This window comes from Temnothorax nylanderi, unplaced genomic scaffold (assembly GCF_030848795.1).
Source record: "Temnothorax nylanderi isolate EJ_2023f unplaced genomic scaffold, tnyl_v1.0 TNYL_tig0265_pilon, whole genome shotgun sequence".
In the NCBI taxonomy this organism is placed as follows: domain Eukaryota; kingdom Metazoa; phylum Arthropoda; class Insecta; order Hymenoptera; family Formicidae; genus Temnothorax; species Temnothorax nylanderi.
The window spans coordinates 4838-24285 of NW_027249327.1; the positions used below are offsets into that span (position 1 = coordinate 4838).

General features: G+C 42.4%; 3 protein-coding genes and 1 long non-coding RNA gene across 5 annotated transcripts; 2 read left to right on the forward strand and 2 right to left on the reverse strand.

Moving 5' to 3' along the window:
- Positions 1–404: 404 nt before the first annotated feature.
- On the reverse strand, positions 405–3985 carry LOC139780150 (uncharacterized). Its single transcript, XR_011720149.1, has 3 exons — positions 3679–3985; positions 2985–3048; positions 405–1051 (listed from the first exon to the last, which is right to left on the reverse strand). It is a non-coding gene; the product is annotated as an uncharacterized lncRNA (long non-coding RNA).
- Positions 3986–4118: 133 nt separating this feature from the next.
- On the forward strand, positions 4119–8201 carry Idh3a (isocitrate dehydrogenase [NAD] subunit alpha, mitochondrial). 2 transcript variants are annotated; one of them, XM_071718669.1, is made up of 6 exons: positions 4119–4277; positions 4840–4965; positions 5635–5807; positions 6043–6277; positions 6457–6735; positions 6815–8201. In XM_071718669.1, exons 1-6 carry the CDS (start codon positions 4251–4253, stop codon positions 7052–7054), a joined length of 1080 nt encoding a protein of 359 aa, XP_071574770.1. In that variant the 5' UTR covers positions 4119–4250; the 3' UTR covers positions 7055–8201. The 2 variants fall into 2 exon arrangements, with proteins under 2 accessions (XP_071574770.1, XP_071574768.1); XM_071718667.1 differs by having other exon boundaries at positions 4135–4277; positions 4837–4965.
- Positions 8202–10435: 2234 nt separating this feature from the next.
- On the forward strand, positions 10436–11796 carry LOC139780153 (uncharacterized). The gene is made up of 2 exons (XM_071718670.1): positions 10436–10893; positions 11130–11796. The coding sequence occupies exons 1-2, from the start codon at positions 10678–10680 to the stop codon at positions 11352–11354; spliced, it is 441 nt and encodes a 146-aa protein (XP_071574771.1). The 5' UTR covers positions 10436–10677; the 3' UTR covers positions 11355–11796.
- LOC139780151 (uncharacterized) lies at positions 11434–19333 on the reverse strand. The gene is made up of 3 exons (XM_071718666.1): positions 18720–19333; positions 12702–14039; positions 11434–12330 (listed from the first exon to the last, which is right to left on the reverse strand). Exons 2-3 carry the CDS (start codon positions 14029–14031, stop codon positions 12164–12166), a joined length of 1497 nt encoding a protein of 498 aa, XP_071574767.1. The 5' UTR covers positions 14032–14039; positions 18720–19333; the 3' UTR covers positions 11434–12163.
- Between the last annotated feature and the right edge of the window lie 115 nt (positions 19334–19448).

Sequence of the window (19448 nt, forward strand, 5' to 3'; positions counted from 1 at the left end):
TATAAATATTTTATTCTTTCTATTTGTTGATCCCGACATATGAATATCATGAGTAACTTAAATAAGAGCATCAAATTAAAAAGATTTTAATTGTTAAACTTTTATTTGTCTTCTACTTTGTTTTCTTTATTTTTTATATTTGTAAAAAATTATGTTATGTGCATATACATATAATTAAAAATTATGTTATTTGATTCTAAATATTAACCAAATAACATCATCAATTAATATAATTATCAATAAATAATATTTGTCCTCATGGTATTCTCAATTTTCCGAAAAATTCTGTTTTTATATACACAGTGTGTGCATACGAGTATCTATACATTCTCGTATACACACCCTAAATTAATCAATATATAAATATAATAATAAAAAGACATCCAAGATTAACTTATCCTAATCTGTTTTAACTGATTCATTTTAAGGCAACAGATGTATGGAATGCTATAAACTTATATTTTATTATTAAATTGCATAAATTTATCTAGATACGTGGTATACATTTAAGGTACATTTATGTGGTATACATTTTTGTGGTACATATTTTATAGGTTACCACACATCCGTTACCTCAATAAATATGTTAATTAGTTAATTCATCACTCACCAACCCCGATGCGCAACAGCGAATTATATCTGCCACGTAGCTACGTTGAATCTGTAATATACAAACATAAAATTCACATTAAGATGATGTTCAAAAAACCTAATGTTTTAAAACATAATTCCTATGTGCATCAAACTTTTTATTATTCAATTAGATATTAATTTAAATAATTAAACATTTTACGAAAAGGATCTTTACAAGGATAAATTTCTACAATATATTAAATTACTTCTTTTCTTCTAATTATTATTTCTAAATCACGGGGAAATAAAACAATTCGAGAATAAACAGAAAAAAATTATTTTTATACAAAATAAAACATAATTTACCGCAAAGTTGTTCCGCTGGCGCCCGATGCCTCTCCCAAGCCTCCTCCTCCTCTCAGACTGTCCTTTCGCGTTGTCAGCTCCCTCAATGCAACACTTTCCGCGTCGTTATCTTCTGAAACATAAAAATAAATGATTTGATATTGACTAATTCTTACGCATCAAACTTCTTATTCATCATTCAATTAGACTTTATTTCATACATTAATTATTTAAATAAGTATACCATTTTAATTGTAATTTTAATAAATTTTTTAATAAAAGAACAATATCTTAATAATGCTTTTTTAAATATGACTTGCATAAAATTTGATAAGAAAAAAATCTAATCCTGATATAATTTAAACTATTATAAATTTTAATTATTTAGAAATATTTGATATATTAATAAGTAATATTTCATATAAATTTGTTGATAATAATCATGTTATAAATAATTTATTAAATATTTAAAAAATCTTGAAATATAATCTAAAATGTTTTATTTATTAGACAATGTATTAAACATGTAATATACTGTATATAGTGTATATAGTGTACTGTATATAGTGTACTGCATGTTTAATACATTGTCTAATTAATAAAATATTTTAGATTATGTTTTAAGATTTTTTAAATATATTTAATAAATTATTCATAACATGATTAATATTAACATGATAAATATATATAGGTCGCCGACCCTGAACCTTCTTAATTTTTTATTACAATCGTGTAACTGAAATAAGTATCCCTGATTTTTTTCAAATTTTTATCTCAAGGCGTATTCGAGATATAGATATTCAAAGTTTTGAAATCCATCCTCTCCGGAACATATTCAAATAGCTGTAACTGTAACTTTACTTCTATTTATTGGATCGTTAAAATATCGGTTATGAAATTAATCGGAAGGAAATGTAATTTCTTTTCGATTAATTTCATGACTTTTTAACGATCTGATAAATATAAGTAAAGTTATTTGAATATGTTCCGGAGAGGATGAATTTCAAAACTTTGAATATCTATATCTCGAATATACCTTGAGATAAAAATTTGAAAAAAATCAGGAATACTTAATTCAGTTACATGATTGTAATAAAAAAATCAAGAGCAAAATCAAAAGGGGTCAGGGTCGGCGACTGACCGATTTAGCAAAGAATGCCCCATATATAAAATATAACTTGTTAATACATCAAATATTTCTAAATAATTAAAATTTATATAATAGTTTAAATTATATCAGGATTAGATTTCTTTCTCTCTCTCTCTTATCAAATTTTATACAAGTTAATATCTAAAAAAACCATTTTCATTAAGATGTTATTCTTTTATTAAAAATTTATTGAAATTACAAATAAAATGGTACTTGCGTGCAAAAGTTACTTATTTTTATTTTAGGCATGTGTTTCTTTTAATCTCTTCCCCATATATATATATATATATATATATATATATATTCGTCCGAAATTAAATATTTTATAAATTGGTGTAATCAAGCAATATACATATATATTTATAAATATTTTTTTAAGATGTATATATATATTAGACAGTGCTCTAAAATATTGATTACAATTAAACATCACGATTACAAGTAATCACTAGAATACAATAATCACGCGGCTTTGCCAAACTTTACACGATACTCTCGAAATTAATAATTAATCATACGCGACGCGTACTTACTCATATTGCGACAACGGAGAAATAAGAGAAGAAATTATGGCATATTCGATAATTAACAGCGATATATTTCACAAATAAAAATGCAACGAAATATATCTGAGATGACGGTAAAAAATTTCTCGCGCGATTAACTTAGCGCGAGAGCGACGCGGCATCGCTAGATTAATTCGTGGGATTGATCGTGGGGTGGACGGCCGAACAAGGCTTTCGAAATACGCATTCGAACGGATCAAGAGACACGTCTCGCTCCGCGCGTACTTGGCGCGAGACACTACAGTTGTGTATATTTACGCGAACACACGGATTTGCATTATCAATATACACTTCGCGATAGATACTGCTATAAATATTAGATGCAAAGATAGTACATGTGTTATACTCACCAATTAAAGTCGCTACGCCACTCGTTCCGGATCCGATCCGTCCCGTGTCCCTGTCCGCCGCGTTCTGGAAACGACAGGAGAACGTATAATCAAGATGGCGAAGGGGGTTTCGAATCGTCTCCCGCGCGTTCAACTTCACGCGATAAGACGACAAGAGCGACGCGACGTCACTGCGCGTCCCGCGCTTAACTTCGCGATTATATATTTTCCGAACTTCCGAGTAGCGAGTACCGGTATGCTCGCCTTTTACTGCGATTATTATTTCGCATTCCGATTAATAGACGTATCACTTCTCGGTAGATATCCGCGATATTCGCGACACGATCGAAAATCGACGCTCGTCACTTTCGCGAATGCCCGCGCGATACATCTTCGACCGTGAATAATTAGAATCATCGCACCGAATTACGCGATAAATACCGCGGTAAACACACACGCGCACAATAAATGCCAAGCTAATACATATTACTCACCAATTATATAATTAAGTCGCGACGCCACTAGATATCCGCGATATCCGCGACACTCGAAAATCGACGCTCGTCACTTTCGCGAATGCCCGCGCGATAAAGCTTCGACCGAATAATTACCGTGAAATACGTATTTTCAAGAATCATCGCGCCGAATTACGCGATAAATACCGCGGCAAACACACACGCGCACAATAAATGCAAAGCTAATACATATTACTCACCAATTATAAGTCACGACGACACTCGTTCGGGAGCCGGTCCGTCTCGTGTCTGCCGCGTTACGAATGTTACGATGGCGGCGAGTGAGTGGCGACACTGGCGACGAAATGTACGAGGTGGGGCTGGTGGGGTGGGCGACTACTACGCGAGTCAAATGAACGGCTAGTCAGACACCCGTTTGGTTGATCGGAGATAATGAGTAACTTTCGCAGGCGTTGATAGAACATCTCGCCGAGCACCGACGAAAACAACAAACCGCGAGGCCACACACCGAGTTTACAGGTGTAACGTCGTTTCAAAGCTTCAATTGAATTAATTCAACGGTAACCGTCTGGTATGCCGCGGCCGCTCGCCGGCGGCTCAGAGCGTTCGTACGTGATTGGCTGGGACGCGGGGGCTCGACTCGCGAGCAGCCAATCGCGGCTCCTGACTTTACGGCGGCACGGTGGCCCGGCGGGGCGACGACTTCCGGTCCCGGTAGTCCGTACTCCGTGACTCCGACAGGACTCTGTGCGAACTGCGAAACAGTGCGTCAATCGCGAGACGCGACATTGCGAGTGAGCAGCTGAGCACCATGGCAGCCCAGTGGATCCGTACAGCAGTAAGTAGGTGCCGCGAATCGCCCCGTCCGCGAAATTACCCAAGGAACTGTCGTCGTCCTGCGTAATCCTGCCCGTCTCTACGTCCTCGGTCCTCCTAGCCCCGAGCAAGGTTAGAACTCCTCGAGCCGGCCACGGTCGCACCTACCGTTCTACCATTTTCCATCTCGCCTTATCTTGCCTTCGCTCTTACGTCTTACGCATACCCTCTGTGTGTGTCTCTCTCTCTCTCTCGCTCTCTCCCTCTCCCTCTCCCTCTCTTTCTACAAATCTATCTTCGTCGCTGTTTCTCCGCGATATAGTTTAATGTTCTAATTCCGTCCAGCCCCCCGTTTCCCCCATCTTAACGGTCCTCTCCTCTGCATTGGGAAACCGGATATTCTAATCGGCATAATATCGGTGAATCGTGCAATTTTGAAATTGCACGGTTGTCGGGTCAACGTAAAGATCGTTCTTTCATACTCCGTTGAGTCCGTGGCACGGAGAATCACGGAGTCTCACCGGAATCCTCTCGGAATCTTTCCGGTCATCTTTTTAAACCGTTACGTACGTCGATATCAGCAGATCTCTTCGAAAATCACCGGTGCACGGCTCTACAGCAGCAAGGTACACAAATGCACCCTCATTCCTGGAGATGGCATCGGACCCGAAATTTCCGCTGCCGTGCAAAAGATCTTCGATGCCGCCAAGGTGAGATACATTTGTGTTTTAGCTAACGCGACAAGCGACAAGATTGACCGACTCATCACAAACACAGTAGATGCCACTATGTACTTGACTTGTATACACTAGACTTGTAGAATAATCACAACATAGCCATCCTCCGACTTGTGCTAACACCAACTTGAAGGCTTTTATTTTACTCCTACTCTTATGTATGTACAAGCTACAAGTCCATCCAATGATAATCGAACGTATTGAATGTAGACTTCAGTGAATCAAGAATTATTAACAAATATCTTTTTGATTATAGATTTATATAACTTGAAGGAATTAATCTTCTGTCACTCTAACTGGAATATTTAGAATAATAGTTTAATTTTATTTTAATGTTATTTATTTGTCTTTCGTTCTTCTGAAATTCTATAGAATTAGGAGAGCAAATGTTTTCTATTGGTTAAAAACATCTTTCTTCACCACCAATTAGCTTATAATAATCAAAAGGCTTAAATTGCATAATATGATTACTCAATTCATAATATATCTCTTTTAACAGTATACACGTTTGATATTCTTATCTGGATGTGTTATTAGTATAAATATATTAGTATAAATATATACATGTTTTTGCTTCTTCTAAACAGGCTCCTTTTTATCTTTTATAACAATTTTTTCTCAATTTATCTTTAAAAAAAATAGGTGCCGATAGAATGGGAATCAGTTGACGTAACGCCAGTAAAGGGTCCAGATGGCAAGTTCGGTATACCACAAGCGGCCATCGATTCAGTAAATAGGAATAAAATCGGTCTTAAGGGACCTCTAATGACTCCAATTGGGAAAGGTCACAGATCTCTCAATCTTGCGCTCAGAAAGTAAGCATCCCGGAATTATGTGCAATCAAGCGTAATTTAAATTACGTCCGCGAGATACGCGAGTATATCGGCTGAATTTGTACAATAGCGCAGCTGTCCAAAGTAATGCATATACATACTTACGTAACCGTAATATCATGATAAGCGCGCGCGCAATTGCTCCTTTGCTTTTACGCTGCTTCGCTCGCGAAATAAAATATACGCGTCTTATATCGCCCTTTGTAAAAATTTGCAGGGAATTTAATTTGTATGCCAATGTACGACCATGCCTATCCTTGGAGGGGTACAAGACACTGTACGACAACGTCGACGTCGTCACTATCAGAGAAAATACGGAAGGTGAATACTCGGGTATAGAGCACGAGATCGTAGAAGGCGTTGTACAATCTATTAAGTTAATCACCGAGGAAGCCTCTCGTAGGGTAGCAGAATTTGCTTTCCAATATGCCACAGACAATAATAGAAAAAAGGTACTCGCAAAGTTGAGATATTCGCAAACGGCGAAGCGCCGTGGCAAGTGTGCGTGCGTGTGTGTGTGTGTGTGTGTGTGTGTGTGTGTGTGTGTGTGTGTGTGTGTGTGTGTGTGTGTGTGTGTGTGTGTGTGTGTGTGTGTGTCTATCAGACTAACTAAAATCGATTTCTTTCACAGGTTACTGCTGTACATAAAGCTAATATCATGAGGATGTCGGACGGTTTGTTTTTGAGGTGTTGTCGAGAAGCCGCACAAAAGTTTCCATCTGTCAAGTTCGAGGAGAGGTACTTGGATACAGTTTGCCTAAACATGGTACAAGATCCAAGCCAATACGACGTGCTCGTCATGCCTAACTTGTACGGTGATATTTTGTCTGATATGTGCGCTGGACTCGTCGGGGGCCTCGGTCTGACACCCAGCGGGAACATTGGTCTGAACGGAGCCTTGTTCGAATCGGTACAGTTATTACGAATATATAAATAAATTTTATATTAATTTTACTTTACGTGACAAAATGGTAAATTTGATTGTACAGGTACATGGAACGGCGCCCGATATTGCCGGCCAAGATAAGGCAAACCCCACGGCGTTATTGCTCTCCGCGGTGATGATGCTCAAATATATGGGCTTGACCAATCACGCCAAGATCATCGAGCATGCTGCTTATGACACTATTAAGGAAGCCAAGTATCTGACTGGCGATCTAGGCGGCACTGCCAAGTGCAGCGAGTATACCAATGAAATTTGTAAGAAAGTTTCCGCGCAAACCAAATAAAAGGCAGACATTTTGTTGGCTCAAATTTCAACTGCCAAATACTCGTAGAATTCGTGCGTCTGCAATGAAGGGATCGCTATTTTCTACCATCTGTCGTAGCGCATGCAGTTTCGTGCGTGCGTCTCCATTATAAACTCGCAATCGGAATTGACGGATTGCGTATCGTTAAGTATTCTTTCAGTCGTCCATGGGTGCGTTCGGGGAGACGCTAAAGCGCTATTTAGCGCTACAAGCTGTTTGCGGAGCTAGACGGTAGCGCTAGCAAACGCTATCGTAACGTCACTGATCGTAATGTTGTAGGTCATAATTGCGCGTTACCAACGCTTTCCTTTCGAGATAGTGCATTGGTAACGGTAGCGTTAGCGTTAGCGTTTGAAAGCTCTACGAACAGTGGCAGTAAATTGTTTGCATCTGTTTATCTGGAAATTAATTTCAAAGTTTTCTATTGTAAACGTTGAGTTGGCTACAAATATAAAATGGATTATACATATAGAAATATAATTGCATGATGCGGAATAACAGAAAAAAAAATTATACACACAGGTATATACATATGTATACATACATAGGTATATACATATATATGTATCGCGTCATAATCGTTTTCAGACGATTTATTAATTCCCTAAGTACTGCTGGTATTAATACTTCTTTACGATCTTGCTTTATTTTACTATTTGGTTAGGCTTGGAGTTAGACGTGGTAGCGAGCTGCCCGAACGCACCCTATATGTGTGCATGTAGATTTTCTCGCTTCCTAGATATATTCTCTCGATTCAATGTGACTTGATAATTCGACTTGATTTCAATGATTTGTCAAATACGAAATTGCATTTAACTTTCTTTATAAATTCATCAAATTTATAAGAAACGCACGTGCGCCACCGTTACTATCGTCTATCGACTGCATCGACCGAACACGGTTCTGTATGTAACCGATATAATACAAATCGTTTAAATTGTGCAGAGAAAAGGTCTTTGTAGAGATTGTAAAGATTATAGCCATGTAAATTAAATAGTAGAAATGCTGTATCATAATTTTAAAGAAGATTGTTATGCGAGACGTATGTCTTACAGTTAGACTAAGAATAGTTGAAATTATTGAAATTGCGCAGTATTAAAAATAAAAGTTTACGAAATTAACCCAACCACATTTTATTCTACATCGCAAATTATTTTGACCTTTACTTTACACACAGAGATATATCTACGTATATGCATAAGCAAAGTATTCTTAACCAATTAATACTTATCGTTATTTATCGATTTTCAAAATTCATAACATATCCTGAAAAGATTCAAGTTATCGATTGTGGAGAGAGGGGGGGGGAGCGTATTTATACGTTTAATAATTTTCACGCATATATATTTTCCCTTGATTTTATTATATAGCGACGTGAATAATAATTTTCATAGGAGGCAATCACGAAGGAAGGTGATGATGATGATGATGATGATGATGATATCTACGGAAAGCCCTCGCGATCGTTCTTTATATATACACCAACATTACATAAGAAAAGAGGTGTATCGCTCCTTTCCTTCCCTCGCAAAGTGTTATGTTATAGCACTCATCCCGCGAACGCTTGATAACTTGCCCCTACTCTCGCTCTCGTCGTATTCTCGTTCTCCAGGTTCTCGACGATACGACGATATGCTACGGTGGGATTGGCCGCTACTGCCGCTCAGGAAAATTCTCAAGTATGAGAAAAGTTGCCGGCCATATTTCACCGGTGGGGCTGGAAACGGCGAAGGAAACGGCCAAGGATGGAACGAGACGAGACGCGAGACGAGATGAGACGAGGAGGGGACCAAGTGTCATCTTCGCCGCTCGTTAATTCCTTCTGTGATTTATCGCGATCCGCCGCGATCCGAGTGAGTAATAACTAACTTCTCCGTTCAAAAATTCAAATATTACATTTTCCTTTGGACGAAGATACGGCCACGTATCTTTTTCATGAATCATGGTATTCGTATTACGCCGAAAAAAAAATCTTACGATATATATATATATATATATATATATATATATATATATATATAAAATCGCGCGTGTCGATCGTGAAGATTGTGACAAAATAACATCCAATTCGTATCCAATTCCTTAATTTTAAATAAACGTGCGTGTTCGCGGGTAGACGCTTGGTTTCTTTTTTTACATCCAGAAACGACGTATGACGTATATCTCACGTGTTATTGATTCTCAAACTGTGCGACATATGACATTAAACGCGCGCGTTAAAATGCGTTTTAAATCCGGCAAAACCCTCAATAGCGGCGGAATTGATAAACCGTCGACCGTCGACCGTCGACCGTCGTCATACATAAACGCTCTTGTCTGCACGATGTAACGCCCTGTAACGGTGATGCTAACGAGTGTCTACGAGGCCGTGCGACTCGTGCGAGTCGATGCAAGAAGCGCGATGTGCATCAGTGCATAGTGCATATAGTGTATATAAGCTGCGGGCTGCGGCGCGACGGGGTAGGTGCACAAAGGTCCGACACTCCCAAGTGCGGAAAGCGCGCGGCGCATGCATATTCAACGGGGCACGAGGCACGAGGCACGAGGCACGAGAGGCACGAGAGGCACGAGAGGCACGAGGTACACGGGGCCACACACCCACAAAGTACGGAACGGGACGTGTGCGAATGCATGCGTGCGCGCGTGTGCGCCATCGCAGTCATAGGAATAATAAAAATTCGAGGGTTGAAATTATTTAGATTTATGCCCGCTCTCTTGTCGTCGTGCCGTCGTACCGTCGTGCCGTCGCGCCGGTGACGAGGCGCGATTCGATTCCGGGGAACAAATTTCATGCATTATTCAGGATCCGGGCCCGGGCGATGCAACTACCCCGGTCGCAATGGAAGCGATCCTCTCTCCAGTCTCTCCTCGAAAAAAAAAGTCGTTTTTTAATCTCTCGTCGCGCCCCAATAACGCGCGTTGTACGTTGTACGTTGTACCTCTCGTCCCTCGATTCTTTCGGCGGAAGGAGCGGAAGGAGCGGAAGACGCGGCGAGCTGCTTTACGCGAAACGAATCGAGCGATTCGCGACACACATTCGCGGTTCCACAGGTACACTTTGGAAGAAAAACATCCATTTTTTCGCGAACGCATTACGAGTTACGAGACGTTTGGAAATCTTACTTCAACATCGATATTTCATTCATCCTCTACGAGCTCTACATTAGAGAGCGATCAGTCGAATATTCTTTATTCATAAAACGATTGACGTTATCAGCTGTTGTCACCTGTTCAAGTATTTCTTTCTGCCGTGTTTCGCATACCGTATCCTGAATTAGTGCTCGCGCGTAATTTTTTCCGGCTGGAATTATTTGGCATTTATCTCTCGTTTGAAATTATTTACCTGCAGACTGCAGAGAGATATTCGACAAGTGTCGTCGCGGCGCGAACGGTAACATTTTAATCCCGCCCACGCAAGAACGTCACGCATGTTTAATTAATTGTTTCTGTGCGCGACGACACGATAATCGTCTTATTCGCGGATTAGCGAGTCCAACATCTGTCAGTTCTGTTACCGCTCTGAAAACTTTTGTTCCATTATCCTCGCGGACTCTTCGCGCGTCGTATGTCGTATCTTCGAATCGAAGCCGGTGCTATCGGATATGAGGTGCGCTATTCTCTTTGTAATCGCCGTCTCTGTCGCGAGCTATGTCGATGGCGGAGTTTATTACCTGGAGAATGTAGACGGGGCGCGAAACAACGCGATCTATCCGATCGTGGAACAGCAGGCCTCTCGCGATCTGGATCTGGCTTTTTCCGCGGGAGATCCCCTCGAGAACGAGAACGAGAACGTCGGCGTCGTATCTCCGACCAGAAAGGTAAACTTAAAAACCTGGAAACTATTCCATCTAAAACGATAGCATAACAAAATATACAAAGGTCACGAAGTCCTATGTTAATTGTGTACGCGTTAGTATTTTTCGTATCTTTTTTCTTTTTTTGTGACCCTCTGATCTTCAAGTGAATCTCCTATATGCCCTATATGCCCTGTGTATTCGATGTATCTGGACGATGTAAATTTAAGTTTGACAGTGCTATATGTCGACTTGATCAGATATACACTCTCGTCGCCCCGGAAAAGCCGTATGTCGAGTTGAGCAAGAACGCGGATCGACCGGTCGCGTACTACAGATTAACCGAACCGGCTACCAGAAGAGGCAGCTTGGACGACGTCATTCTCGTTCCGCAAGGAGGCCGGAAATTGATGAAGCTGAACGGCAACAATAAGGGCGAAGTGATCTTGGAGCTTCGCGTCATAGCTAATCACGATAGCACGTAACTCGCGCGTTAAAATTAAACTTTCATTTTATTGCGATTTACGAGGAAGCGCGAGCTGATAAAGGACGAACGTTATGCAGTTAAATCGTATTGCTTTTATTACGTTCAACTTACAACAACGAGTACTTTCTATCGATACATATAAATACATCGGGATACTATTATAATATTTACAGTACATATCACATGTCGAATTCGCATCGGAGCGAATTTCACTCCGATGCGATCTTTAAAATGCGACCCTTTCATTCTCGCCAAGAATTTATTCGTAGCTTCTTTTTTGATTGTTTAAATTGCTTAGAATGTATGCGAATCAAATCAGGGAAGGCAATTCTGTTTTAGACGTCCAACCGGAGTGATACTTGACAAATGTATAAGTGCGCGAAAGTTTTACAAACATCTTCAATAAATAGCGCTAAATTGCGATAAATCACTGTTAGAAATACGAGAAATAGTGTATTTATTTGTACGAGAAAGAAAGACGTTTTCGCGCACCAATAGAAAGCGAATATCTTTCGAATCGTCGCGTCCGCGTCGGCGTCGTACGGAAATGTATCACACATGAAAACACGTTACGTGCGTACGAAGCAAGTCCAGTTTTGCGCACAGTCTGGCGAGTCCTATTTTGCCTGAGGTACTATATTACGGCGAAAGAATATCATCGCGGGTGCAGTTTCGAAGGTGTTACACGAGAGAATGCGAATAACAACGCTACTACTATATTTTAGTGATTAAAGTGGAAAGACCGTCCGCGGCGCGCCGTCCTTTGCAAATTGCGTTCGTTACAGGTTACAGAGTACAGGTAAGTTATTATTCCGTTACTCGTGACGTTTGCTCGCTCGACGAATCATCCTTCGGTTCTTTCACGTAGTCTACGACTAGCTCGAGACCGATCAGAGCCCGCAAATCCTTTCTCTCCTCTTCGGAATTTGTCGTCGTACTGCCGGAATCCTCTACCTTCGCAGGGTCCTCGCCAGCTTGAAAAACCATCACGATATTACGAATGTTTTATCGCGGCATACCGTATATACGTCTCTTTAAAATATAATAGCGAAGACAATGTCTATATATATATATATAGCAATTATCTCACGACCAGAATATTGGATGAGCAAAAATGGGAGGAGTATGCTTTTCAAAATCTTAATAACAGAAGACAATCGCCAATAGAAATTATGATATTTCTATTATTTTACCGAAAATACTTTGAAACATATATCACCGATGTCAAGCAAAATTGACTAATTTTGATCCTAACCGAATTCGCAAAGATTAAAAAAAGCAGCGATAGTAATTGGGGAATAAAGAAAAATAGGTGAAAACGCAAATGCCGCGATATATATCCTACCTTGCTGCGTTTCCTTCGAATTCTCCTCGTTCTCCATCGATGCGTCCGTTCTGCAGGTCTTGATCTGCTGAATGTCCTGGTATGTTTTCATGAGGTGCTTCAAAATATAATTGGTACCCCGCGTGTTTTCCGTGTCCGGATTCTTCGACGTGGTGGCCTCGTCGCGGGTAAGATTCAACGGCCGATTACCGCACTCCTTAGACTGCGGGACGCTGAAGGCCGAGCAATGTTTGCTCTTGAAGGATAGCTGCCGTTCGCTCGCGTGCTTGCGATCCCAAATGTGGCCAGAGACGCGCAAGTCTATGAAAAAGTGCAGGGGATCGATGCCGGGATAGGATTGCGGCATCGGATACGGTGGGTACCACAGAGGTCCGGGTAGAAATTCCGCCGGGCTGGACACGCCGCCGGCGCCGGGCAGAGCGAAGCCTTTCACGCCCTGAAGGACGCCCTCGCATCCTCTGCCCGGCATGCCGGGCAAGAAGGGGCCTGCCCGCGACAAGTCCAACTTTTTCTGATCCGACACTTGCAGAGAGGACACCTCCTGACCGAGCGCGATGCTCTTCGAACGATTCTCGTAACTCCTGCCGCTGTCGAAATTACAATTTCTACCTCCGCTGCGGTCCACCTGCTGATGCTGATGCTGATGCTGATGCTGCTGCTGCTGCTGCGAATCCTCCGGCTTGATCTTCCGCGTTTCTCCGCCAGGGAAAACGTTCTCCGGCGGCTGGACCTGCTCCAAGTGCCGCGGTCGTTCGTCGAAGAAACTCTTATTACCGTGCCGCGGAAATTCGGTCTTGTTCTCGTCGATGGGTTTAAGGATGTCGCCGCCAAAGTTGGGCTTCTGATCGAATGTCGCGCCGACTTTGTTCTCCATCGTGTCGAGGTAGGTGTCGGATCGCTTGACGTCGTTCTCCAGACGAGTCTCCGACGGTACCTGAGGCGTTTGCTGCTGCGCCGTCGAGTGATAGTACTTGTCCGAATGCTGATGATAATGATGATGATGATGATGCGACCGTTCCTTCGTCGTGAGCTCCAATGGCCTGTCTCGGGCGTCTCGCCAGGATCGCTTGCGGCGTCGCGGCGCGTTTGGAATACCGCCGCCGCCACCACTGCCACCACCGCCACCGCCACCGCCGCCGCCAGCCGACGATACTTCCGCTTTGGCCTGCACGAAGGAGCGTAACATTTCGCTGAAGAAGAAGCTATGAGGTGTCAGCGGCACGTTGTACAGATACGGAGGAGTGGCCGCCAGTAGACGAGAAACGAGATCACCGCCCGAAAGGGAAGCCGGAGTCTTCAGCGTCGATGGGTCGCCCGTGGTCGTCGTCATTTTGGCGGCTATTTTGATAAAAGAATAATCTCTAAGATTCGTAATTGCATTGTCATCAGATTATCATCGGATACTTGGATTAACTTCAATTTAATTTATAATATAAGGTAATTTAATTGAACAATCGCCATCTCGCCACGTCCCGTCCGCGAATCTTTTTCATTTATTGCTATTTCAGCCACAAATTGAATTACGGATCTACGATGCACGCACAATCAGCGAACTTTGTTCATCATAACTTTAATTCTACTATTTTTATTCCATTACTTTTTATATGTTACAATTTGGTTTTATTATCTCTGTCTGAGATTAACAAGATTCTTAACGAGTTACAAAAGACGGATTAAGACGCCTAGGGCCTAGACGGATTTTCGTGTTTCATTTTTCCCAGTAATCGTGAATATCCTGCAAGCGACGCAGAGTAGCGCGTCGTTTGACAACATCGTGTAATGAGTGTGTACGAAACTCGCGTACAGGCACGATTCGCCAATGTGGAAGTGAGCTACCATTGTCTTCTGAAATTAATTGAATGGCTCCCGGCCTTAAGTCTAAGACCAAGGAAGAGCGGAATCTACGGTAGGGCGGGATGAACCAGCCGGGTATCGCGTCATCCATTAAGCCATTAAGGAATACTAATTTCTGTCAAGTACACGTTCGCTTTCGCCCGATGAGTATGAGGATTTCCGCCAAGTTATCAGGGATATATTTCTCGCGTAAATTCATTGACGCGGGCATTTCAATTGATATCCTTTCCCGCGCTCATCATTTTGTCTTTCCGCAAATTCTTGCACTGTAAAGATCAGCTATTGAAGATGGATCGTTATTTCGCCGTTGCATTCGCATCATACGATATACATATGTTTCCGTTGATTTTTACGGAAGGAATGTCTATGTAAGCGGAACAGATAAATTATTCTTTGAAAATACGATAATCTTGAGGATAATTTCGGTTTCTCAATTTCATGTTTTTAGACGACGCGAAAAGATGATGCGGATCGCGACAGATAAAACTCTCGCGGCGCGGGGACCACACTGCAGTCCCCGTCGCGGTCGTCGAAGAAATATTTCTTCGTAACAGAGAGCAGAGGTTCCTGAAAAGATTTCAACGCGGAAAGACCGAAGAGCAGCGAGGCATGGAAAGCAGGGAGAAAGAGAAAGAGGAGATCTGTATCCGCGCGTCCGCGCGTACAGAGAGAGAGAGAGAGAGAGAGAGAGAGAGGGGGGGGGATCGGGCATTGTTTCGGTCCATTGTTTCCCAAACAAACGGCGTCCACGTTGTTTCGTCAGGAGATATTATGTTCAGCCAGACAGGCAGGACGAACGGGAAATGGACTGCTGTCAGTTTTACTCTTCGTGATAAATACCCGTTGCCGCCACCGCCATAATTCCGTCCATCCGTATTGCGCGATACACGTTATAGTCCAAGTTATAGTCGCGATGACAAGACTGCGTTTCTCTTTACGTATTAAAAATTTTCTCGATCAGCCTCTTTAACTCGATGAAATCTCGAATCGTAAAATTCAAGTCATTAAAATTGCGATTATTCAAATTTTCGTTACTTTCATCACTTATTTTCCTGAAGAAAAATGAGATCGCGTTTTTTTGTCGGGCATTCTCGATTTCCCGGTATTAAGTTGACGATTACGCGAGAGGCCGGAGAGGCGTTCGCCTGGAGGAAATCCGCAAGAGAAAATCCTCCGGGGCATCGCGGCGATTTTTTTCTCGCACGGAGACTCGTTTAAGAGACAATGGTACCGGTTGAAGAGCTTTCCAAAGATCGTAAAGGTACTTTACGGAACGACTTGATATTATTATTCCGCTCGAGGCGAGCGAGACGATGGAGGATGGAGCGCGCGGATCACTCCGCGGCGACGTCGACGACGCGTCGTCAGTGTCGTCACCGTGGAGAGGAGACGAGAGACGATCTCGATTTCACGCGGCCGGCGGCGCGCGAGGGAAGGCCGGTTTACGATTCATAAGACAACTCGGCGGATTGAATTAAGCTCGCTCGCGTTGCGGCAGCTGCCAGTCCCGTCACCGGGACCGCTACCGGGCGGGCGGCGCGAATCTGCATAATCCCGTTCGCGTCGACGATTCTAATTGGCGGATTGTTTCAATCTCTGTCGCTGCGAATATTTGCATTCGCGCTGCTCTACCTCCCTCGGCCTGCCGCCCTCGTTCCCGCCCCTGGCCCTGGTACCCTCTGCCGTCAGCCGTCACCCTCTCCTCAACTCTGATCTCGCATCTCGTATCTTTCTCAGCTCTCTTCGTCCTCTCCTCGTCGTCTCTTCTTTCTACTCCTGTAACCTCCTTTCGGCATTCTCTTTATCGTCCCTATCGTCCCTATCTCTCTCCCATCGCGAGATGCAAAGCGATGGGAGGTGAAATAATGAACCACACGACGCGTCTCTTATTTGATTTTTATATTCAACTTGATAATATATATATTTCTCTCCTTTCACTATATTATCTTTCATATAGACTACATGGACTACATGGACTACACATGGACTATACAGAAGATTCGTGCAGTCTGTCTATCATTTTGATCAATGTAATTTGACATTTCTTTATATAATTTCTTTCTACGCCAAATACATACGTAGGTATATTGTTTGTAGACTTTTATTGTGTAAATTGTTAAGTATCACATTGTCATTTTTATTTTCAAGATCGCGAGTGTCATTCGTATTTACCTCTTCGCTAGGATATAGTATTTCTTATAAAATTGTAAAAGAAATATTTTGACCCAATTGTCGTCATCTAATTTGCGGCAGCCTACTTCATTTCGCAATTTTCGCATTGTTATAGACACATCGCAGACGTGCGCTTCTTCCGCTCAAGAGCGCAGCTCTCGACGCTTTCGATCGCTAACCATTTTCACCATTATTTTTTACAGTTGTCTTGTCTAAAAATATTGTTTAAAAGTATTCTGAAAATATTCCTTGTTGTTGTATTGCATACGACATACGTACACGTCCTAGTCCAAAATACGTACACGCGTGTCCTGGTCCAAAAGTATCCTCAAAAATCAGTCCGCTTAAGAACTTGTTATTTTGAAATCGATAAGTCCATCAGCATCGACTTAATCTTGTCGAAATCGATATGTAATGCATTACAAAAAATTTGTGATGTTAAAAATAGCTTTACGTCACTTTTAAAATAAGTAGTTAGCTCAACTAATTGCATCACCATACAGTAAGTAATGTCTAAGTCTAAAGTCTAAAGCAAGTTAAAATCTCGTATCTTTTTATACCGATTATCTTCACACTTCAAAGTTAGCGCCTTCAGCTTTTCTTCGAGAAGAGATGCGCAATTCTTTTATTATTCACATAAATATTTTTATTGTGGGGCGCTCTCGCAGTTCACAGCGCACCTTGCTTTGCATAAGAAGAAAAAACCGTCGGTCGAAAAGCAGAATCTGAACTTTTTTATGGTTGAACTCTCTGCGTAATTCAAACGTCCTATTCTCCGTGTCACACGAAGGAACCTGCTCGCCGAATGACTCGCCGAAGGACGAGATCCTTGGAGATGTTGCGCCCCCAAGAAATAAGATAATCGTCAGACACGCGTGCTCTTTCGTCACTTTGAATGATTTTTTTTATACCTTTTGACACTTTGCTATTATTATCACTCAACAGTCAACATTATTTATTTAGCAATCCTTGATAAATTTTCTCGAAATACAAATCAGAATCAAAAATTCTAGAGATGTATCTACGTAGCGTAAAGGATAAAAGTACTGAAAAGAGAGATATGAATGCGCGTATAGATGTTAATATTAGACAAAGTGTCTAAAAAATTGGAAGAATTTTACATTCGAAAAGAGACAATGTCGATTTAATGAAACTATACCATTTAAATATCATTTCATTTAGTGTTATATAAAAAATTAAATCTCTTGGCGACTTGTGAGACCCGATGAAGGGATAAGGATTACGGCCACGTTATGCGAGAGATCGAACCACTATCATAGACAGAGGTAACCCCACTAAAGAATGCACGAATGATTGTTACGCGATGAAAATTATTGCGACCATCGCGCGGTAATCACGTTAATTGCGTTATATATTCTTGTATAATATGAAAAGAAAACAACGCGTTTGCGGAATCGATCGTTTTGATTATCATGCAGATGCGATATGCACGGCAGATGTTTAACGGGAAGGACATGAAATAGCCAGTTAAGCGGTACAATTACGGCGTCATTAGACGGTGCGTATGGCGCGTAATAGAGGTGTAACAGAGAATCATCACGTCGCTTCCCCCGTGAGGAAAGATATTTTGCCTACGTTAAAAAGAAAGAACACTACCTAAAATTATTTCACCAAAAAATACCAAACTTATAACAAATATTAAATTATCACGCAAGTGTCGTAAATAATTTAATTAAATCCCGACTCGCGAGCAAACAAATCAGGCTAAAGATCTTTCCGTCTCGAAACAATTAATCTGCACGATAGTTTTCGTCATGACGAAATCTAGATAAGATAAATGGTGCATGTAACTTGTAACGTTGTAACTCTTGCGCGCTCGATTGCAAAATTGCGCTCTTTATTTCGCATTAAACTCTTTGGCGTTTTTCCGTGCCGTTGCGCGAATTATCGACGACATACGATGACATGCACGATGCACGCGATGACACACGGCGAAAGAGCGGTCCAGCGGTCCTCAAGGGTCGCACTCACCTGTACGCGCGACGACGGCGAGAGCGGCGGGATTCTCAAAGTTGGTGCCGCTTCGTAAACGATGATACGCACGACGATTTATCGGTCAGCCGGGATCTATGGTAAGACGCGATCTATGGATCCCTCCTCGGTCGTCCAAGGATACGGCACGGAGAGTCCGACGCCGACGCGTGCCGCTGGCCGTGGCGGCAAATGAGATAATAATCGGAGGACTCAGTCACTCGTCGTCGACGGCTGCGTGGCAGTCGGGATGGTTGTTCGGCGATGGTGCGGTGGCGGCAGCGGTGACAGTGGCGGTGGGGGTTGTATTCCACCATCCCTTGGCGACCGTCGCGGTCGGCGATGAGGGTGCGAGAGAGTAACGGGGGAGCGCTGCCTGCGGAAGAGCACGGGCCGGGGGACGAGAGAGGTAGTGGAGGAAGAGGAGGTGGCGGAGGAAGAGGAGGAAGAGGAGGAAGAGGAGGAAGAGGAGGGCTAGGAGGCGGGAGGGTGGTGGTTTTTGAGATGATCCGGCCAATCTGCGCATCATTTCCCCGATGCATCCCCCCGCACCGAGCCGCGCGCGTAGCGGCAAACCGGCGCGGATTCCGCACCACCGCAAGCAGCGTGGAACCGTGGAAGCCCTGTTGAATGCCACATTTCGAGGCAAAGACGAAGTAGGAGTGAGAGAGGGGGCTGCAGGCTGCAGGGAGGAAGCGAGGGAGGGACCGCGGGTGTTCGCGTTCGCGA